The 7076-nt window shown below is 34.5% G+C and overlaps 1 protein-coding gene and 1 non-coding gene across 2 annotated transcripts; both read left to right on the top strand.

The window, feature by feature from the left end:
* The first annotated feature begins 857 nt into the window (after window positions 1-857).
* Window positions 858-4297, top strand: LOC130749238 (metal tolerance protein 10-like). The gene is made up of 6 exons (XM_057602560.1): window positions 858-1172; window positions 1971-2083; window positions 2463-2708; window positions 2845-2925; window positions 3057-3287; window positions 3740-4297. The coding sequence occupies exons 1-6, from the start codon at window positions 995-997 to the stop codon at window positions 4082-4084; spliced, it is 1194 nt and encodes a 397-aa protein (XP_057458543.1). The 5' UTR covers window positions 858-994; the 3' UTR covers window positions 4085-4297.
* Window positions 4298-6743: 2446 nt separating this feature from the next.
* Window positions 6744-6825, top strand: LOC130709695 (small nucleolar RNA snoR116). Its single transcript, XR_009010172.1, has one exon. It is a non-coding gene; the product is annotated as a small nucleolar RNA snoR116 (small nucleolar RNA).
* The last annotated feature ends 251 nt before the right edge of the window (window positions 6826-7076 follow it).

Here is a 7076-nt window from a genome sequence, read left to right as displayed (position 1 = left end):
TAACTGACTAGTCTCGTCATATAGAGTAAGAGAAAAAGGGAGGTACACTGACAGTGTAAACTTTTTTTACACATACACCAAATTGTTTTTCGCCACATCAGCAATTTATTAATTTACTAATTAAAATTAAAAAGATTTGTAACCACTTAGTCTTATGTGACATTATGTGATTGGATGACAGTGTAAAATTTGGGTGTGTATCCATTGATCTCTTTAAACGTTAAATTTCTCGTGTGACCTATATATGCAAAACAGCCATGATGATGACCTGTGGCTGTGATTCTTGTTCACCTTGCCATGATGATGACCTGTGATTCTTGTGCGCCTTACTTTTATGGGCGTTTATTAATCAGTTCAAAAAATGAAAAAATTAGGTTACACAAATTTACACGGTTAGTTATTTTTTTTTGGTACACGGTTAGTTTTTACGTTAATTTGTTCCATCAATTATTTAAATTAAATAAATTAAAATTACTATTTATCTAATACTTCGAAAGTTTGACTAATTAACCCTGTAAAATTGTATCAAGAAAAGGTACATTAGAAAGATAAATTACGCTCGCCAGGATTCAATCCCTGGATCTCTTCCTACTCAACCTATATATCCCTCAGCTTATACCACTTGAGTTATCATACGGGGACAAATCATACTCACTGCGAAAGAAGAAAAAAAAAACTATTAAATCCGAACGGTTTTAAATTGAATAGTACTATTGGATACAACTTTTCACTTTGGTTTTTTTTGGATACATTGGAAAGCAACTTTTGACTTTGGTGATTCTGATAAAATCACTATTTTCTAGTGATTCAGATCGATAAATGAGATCACAAAGAAATTCTTACGTTACCACGTGTCTTAGTTGATGAGTTTTTCGCACTTCCGTGTCTCCTTATAACTAGGAGACTATAGGGAAGTTTGTTACACATACACATACTTCAAACCAAACCGAACCAAAACAAAACAACACAACTCATCATCACCAAACCTTGCAACATGGCGGAGAGTGGTGGCGGAGGAGGACACGGCAGAATGGAACCACTTCTTGTTACACCGGAGGAACAAGGTGGTGGAGGAAACCCTTCATGGAGACTCAACGTGAAGGAGTTTCATCTACCAAACCAAACTGTTGATCATCAAAATAAGTGTTTAAATGGCCTAATTCGAAAACCCAGTAAGCTTTTCTTCTTCTTTTTGTTTTCTTGAAGGTTTTAACTCTAAGACTCTGTTCTTTGTGTTGAATTGATTGTAGTGACCAACCCAGTAAACCATACATCATGTTTTTCCACTTTTTCTTTACTTGAATGTCTAAAGATTCTATTTTGAGAAATGGGTTGGTTCAGTTTTGTTTTGTGGTTGAGTTCTGCAAATTGCATGTGACAATTTTTCATCATTTTTTCTAATTTTTCTTCCCTTGAATGTTTAAACTTGTAAGTCTCTGTTTTTGTTCTGTGTGGTGGGTGATGTGTTGAATTGTGCTGTTAATCTTTATTTGTTTTTAATCTTTATTTGTTGTTTATTGTAGTGGAATGTCTATTCAAAGGATGAGCCTTTGTTTGTGAATATGCATTTTGGTGCGAAAGTAGTTTGGTATAATTCGATTTGTTTAATCAAAAGTAGATGGGGATTGGTGCTTTATCTAGTGATGATAATTGATAATGGTGTCTTTTCGTTTTTTCTTTCTGAAGATACTCCATTACTCAAATCAGAAAATTTCATTCTTGTTAGAACCTCTTATTTAAACTTGATTCCATGTATCAAAACTGAATCAGACATGAATCTCCCTGCCCTCAATGCCTTATAATGAGATACATTTCAGATCACTCTTTAGTACTTTTTTTATTCAAGAATTCATTGAAGATAAGCATAATTAATGGCCAATTCTTTTTTCCTTGTACCAAAATAAATAAATAAAGAATTTAGCATTAGATTAAATTTGGTCTTCAATATATACTCACAGCTTGTGTTGTAGGGAAGCAACGCAAAGTGGCAGAATATTACAAGAAGCAAGAGAGACTCCTTGAAGGATTTAATGAGATGGACACTATGACTGAAAAGGGCATTTTCCCTGGTGGTCTCACTCAGGTTGATTTTTCTATCACGATGATTTACTTGTGATTTGTCTTAGATAGGGTTGTCAAATAGCGGATATTGCGGCGCGATATAGTGTAGACCTCTTAGGTTTCACCGCTTTTTTCCGCTTGAGGGCTTGACATAGCAGATTTTTAGCTTTATACTATTTTCCGCGATCCACTATAAACAAAGCCTGATCATCATAAACCCACCCAGATTTAAGAACCAAACTTAGCTACGGTATTGCACATACTATTTTTAATATTACCTGATTAAGAAACTAAACCACCCGACTTCCCCCAAACTTTCTCCGTGTACACAATTGTGTCTAAGTTTTATCCATAAAGAGAATTGAGATTTATACTAAACAAACATGCATTTTGTTCCTCAGGATGAAATGAAGCAACTAGCTAAGAATGAACGTTTCGCGGTCACTGCGTCAAACGTGTGTAACTTGATTCTCTTTGGGGCAAAGGTTTTCGCCTCATACGAGAGCAGATCATTAGCAGTCCTTGCCTCAACCTTGGATTCTCTCTTGGATCTCTTGTCAGGGTTCATATTGTGGTTCACTTCATATTCGATGAAAAAACCGAACCACTATCACTACCCAATCGGAAAGAAACGTATGCAACCAGTGGTAAGACTTGATTCACATTTTAAACTACAGTCATTGATCAGTCCTTTAAATTTTTTAGTAAATTCAATCCATCAATGTAATTTCATAATGTCCTGAGAATGAGAATGAAAATTTGTGTTAATTGGTTTCTATGCAGGGTATCATTGTTTTCGCATCAGTTATGGCAACCTTGGGGTTGAATATTTTGATTGAATCTTGCAGGCAACTTGTTGCGAAGGTAACTCAGATCAACTTTAGGAACTTAAACAGCTGTGTCAGCAGTAGAAGTGTTAAATTTTACTCAGATTTTCCTTTATTTATTACCATGATACATGTTTTAAATCTATCATTTCATTGTTTTTCTTTCAGTCTAAACCTGATGGGGATCCAACAAAGGAGAAATGGATGATTGGGATCATGGTATCTGTGACTGTAGTCAAGTTCATTCTTATGCTCTATTGTCGAAGATTTAAAAATGAAATTGTGAGAGCATATGCACAAGATCATTTTTTTGATGTCATTACTAATTCCGTTGGATTAGCCGCTGCTGTTCTAGCTATCAAGTTCAAATGGTGGATTGATCCAATAGGAGCCATTATTGTGAGTTCATACCTACTGCTTATTTTAATTCTCATCTCACTCTGAATTCTCTGATTAGGCTCACATATTCAACAAGTATTATTATCAGTAATTGATTTTCCCAAAATCTACAATGACTATAAGTTCCCTGTATTTATGTTCCACTTCAAAATCATTGAAAATGTTGTGTTTTTTTTTTGTTACATGCTGATTGTTTGCTTAGGACAAAAGTTACCTAGTATTATAGGTAATGTATGTATTGATGTCTTGATGAAAAACTCGGTTACCCACTTTCTTACTATTTTATTAGTTTTATTAATGTGCTAATTTCACTCAACTTTTCATTTTTCATCCCAGCTGGTATCATGTTTTAATTGTATAACTGTAAAAACATGTATAGAACTGTCTAAGTTTTGTCCATCATCGATGGTTTACTCATACTAATAATGATATTCTGAATATCTGTAATGCAGATAGCATTGTATACAATTAACACATGGGCGAAGACCGTGATTGAGAATGTTTGGTCGCTAATTGGAAGGACAGCGCCGCCTGATTTTCTTGCTAAGTTAACCTACCTTATATGGAATCACCATGAACAGATTAAGCACATTGACACGGTTAGAGCATACACCTTTGGGGCAGAATACTTTGTGGAAATTGACATTGTTTTGCCACAAGACATGCCTCTCCACCTTGCTCACAACATTGGTGAGACACTCCAAGAGAAGGTGGAACAACTTCCAGAAGTTGAGAGAGCTTTCGTGCACATAGATTTCGAGTTCACTCATAGACCTGAGCATAAGATCATGGTATGATAGGGGTCAGCGAATGAGACATCGAATGAGACATCATTTGAGGACAAATTGATTCCGTACGTTAGTGATTAGTGACATATCACAATGTTGATTCTCTTGATAATGTTATTTAGGCCAAATAAGACAACTTTGCTTTATGATGATGATATGTCAATAGTTGCTGATTGATTCCTTGGATTAAACGTTCTATGATATATTTTCATCGACTTAAAATGGTTGCTAGTGTTTGTCTATGTGATGCTATGATGCTATGATCACTAAGTTCGATTGGGGCAAAAACCGATGCTGAAGATTTCATGCAAAACATAACGCTTGTATTGATTTTCTAGTGACATCGAATGTTTCAGACACACGTAATGATTAAACGTTCTATAATAAGTTTATTCCATCTGAAATTGTGTTGACATACACGTCAAAAACCAAAAAAAAAAAAATTGCTTTATTATATCTGAAATTGTGTTGACATAGACGCTTCCTTTATTTTATTTTTTTAACGTGACGCTTCCTTTACTAAAGCTAAGGAATTGCTTTTATTTTATTAAGTTTGCTGTCTTTTAGCTAAGTCATTCATGGAGTGTCTAGCAATCATCTTCATAATGAAAGGATTAGTGTTGGACACTACTACAAATAATTCATCAACTTTAAGGGGAAGGGGTTTATCAATCATTATTCATCATTTCTAAATAGAATAAAAACTTCAAAACAAATATTGCATGTAAAGATAAATTCAAAAATAGGAAAGACGCCCTTTTATGGTGCATGCTTTGGTGCCCAAAAATTCAAGTGAATGTTTTATACATAAGTGATATGGACTAATAATATCAATACACCTGAGCTGCCATGGATAAGTGAGTGATGACCAGGGCCCTGTACAGACATATTGGGGCCTAAGGCGAAAATTTTAAAATGTTTTTTCTTTTGATAAGTATCTTGATTGAAATTCTATCTATTGTTGTTGTCGGTATTATCTATATGTGATTGTACTATCACGTTTTCACCTATTCAACTTGCTTCTACATCATTTTAAAACAAATTTATCAAGAGCGTCACGTTAAGATTCAATTAGTTTTTCAACTTTTTTTTCTTCATTTTTTCAATCCAAATTCGTACTTTTATTTGGCATTTTCTCTTATAAATAATAGGAATAAAAAAATATAATAAAATAATGAAGAAATATGAATAAAATAATACTGTAGAAAAATTAAAGATTTATGAACAATAGAATTTGGAACGTAAGGGATGAAATGGTGAGAGATTTTGCAACACTTTGATATTAAATATTTCCTTTTATTATATATTTCAAGGTAAAAAAAATGAAAACAAATTTTTGAGAGAAGAAACAATGATTGAAGAGAAAACTTGCACAATACTATAAATATATAAATCATAAAAAAATTAACTAACAGTTATGAGTAAATTCAAATTAAGTCTCAGTAGTATATATATATTTTTGGTAAGGGGCCTTAGGATGGTAGGGGGCCTTAGGCAATAGCCTTGATGGCCTTGCCTACTCCACAGCCTTGGTGATGACTTCACTCTATATTTTAATTTATCCTTGACCCCAATTTTATTTGGTGTGTGCTCCACAATCTTCTTCTTTCTCAATCACGCTCAAAACATAACCCTTGGCTCTTCTTATAATTGGCTTCGATTTTCCAAACGCTGAATATAAAGTCCCTTGAAACGATTAGGGATTTCATAGCTCTATTGATGATTGTGACCACATGTTGTTGTTATTGGGGTTGGTTGATGATTGAGGGACGAAAGGGCTTCTGCTTCATCTTCTTATCTCGGAGATGGAGGAACCGTTGTAGAGGAATTTTCCGTGGAGGGCGAGGGAGAAGATGGGTGGGGAGTGCCCTTCGACGGTGGTAGTGATGGTTGTGAGGGAGGGGTAGAGTGAGAGAGGGGTTGTGGAAGTGTCCAAGTGAAAAGGGACCAAATTGATAGGAGAAAGGGAGAAGAGATTGATTTTTTCATCGGAGGGACCAAATTGAAGTTTGTAAGATGGTCTAACTTGGTAAAATAACGTGCCATGTTAGGCTCCCCATCAACGCTTGTTAACTTTTTTAACGTAAGAGAATAACTTGACCAACGCTTATCACTTTTAGGGACGAGATGCATTTCGAAAGTTTTGGACCAACTAATCAACTAGTGCCACTTTTAGGAAAATGTTATTATTAAAAGTGACCATTTACCTTTTGATTCGCCATGAATTCTGTAAATTTGCAACTCAGTTCTATACAATCTAAATAATGAATCAAAAGGTTTTGAAATCTCACATTTTAAAGTGTACCATAGCAATACCCTTATTATTATTTTTGGTTTGTACCAATATGATATTTTTTGCTGAGAAATATTATTATCAAGATACTTTGTAGATTTAATGGGGTTGCAGTCCAAAGAAAAAAAAAATCCAACATCATGGCAAACCATTTGGGCTAACAAAGGGGCCCAAAAATAAGGTGAAGCACACTATTGTAATTTCACTCACAATTAGGGTTTCACTGTTGTTCCCTTCATTCCCCTATTTAAGCCTCCTTTCCCTGCTCACAGTGTCGCATGTTTCATTCACAGCTTCTCTTTTTTCAGCTTTCAGAAACCCTCTTTCCGTTTTCTCGATCCCTGTTCTTTGATTTTTCTCTTTGATTCAATGTTGAGGCAGTGATGATGAATTTATATATACCATCAAACTATGAAAGCTAGATTTAGCTTGTTGATGCCATCAATACTCTGAGCCTATGATTCTTCAGTTTTTGTTTTCTCTTCAATTTTCAATTTTTCTTTTCTTCGATTGGATCATCAGATGATAATAAAACAGGCAACAATTTAGAGTCTCTGATTCGCCTTTTCCATGGTGATTTCAGTGCTGTACGTTGCCGATAACGATTTGGAACTGAGATTCTGGCATTGGCTGTTGAATTTTCATAGGCCTATGCATTCAGATGTTCCTACATTTTTAATAGTGATATTTATCAACTGTTTATAATCA

This window comes from Lotus japonicus, chromosome 3 (assembly GCF_012489685.1).
Source record: "Lotus japonicus ecotype B-129 chromosome 3, LjGifu_v1.2".
In the NCBI taxonomy this organism is placed as follows: domain Eukaryota; kingdom Viridiplantae; phylum Streptophyta; class Magnoliopsida; order Fabales; family Fabaceae; genus Lotus; species Lotus japonicus.
This window is presented reverse-complemented; position numbering and strand designations above follow the sequence as displayed.

What these genes read in the sequence shown, in the direction of transcription:
- LOC130749238 (XM_057602560.1), top strand. Translation starts at nt 995, where the DNA reads ATGGCGGAGAGTGGTGGCGGAGGAGGACACGGCAGAATGGAACCACTT. An exon ending in TCCCTGGTGGTCTCACTCAG is followed by an intron (nt 2,084 to 2,462) that starts GTTGATTTTTCT and finishes TTTGTTCCTCAG; the next exon opens with GATGAAATGAAGCAACTAGC. An exon ending in AGAAACGTATGCAACCAGTG is followed by an intron (nt 2,709 to 2,844) that starts GTAAGACTTGAT and finishes GTTTCTATGCAG; the next exon opens with GGTATCATTGTTTTCGCATC.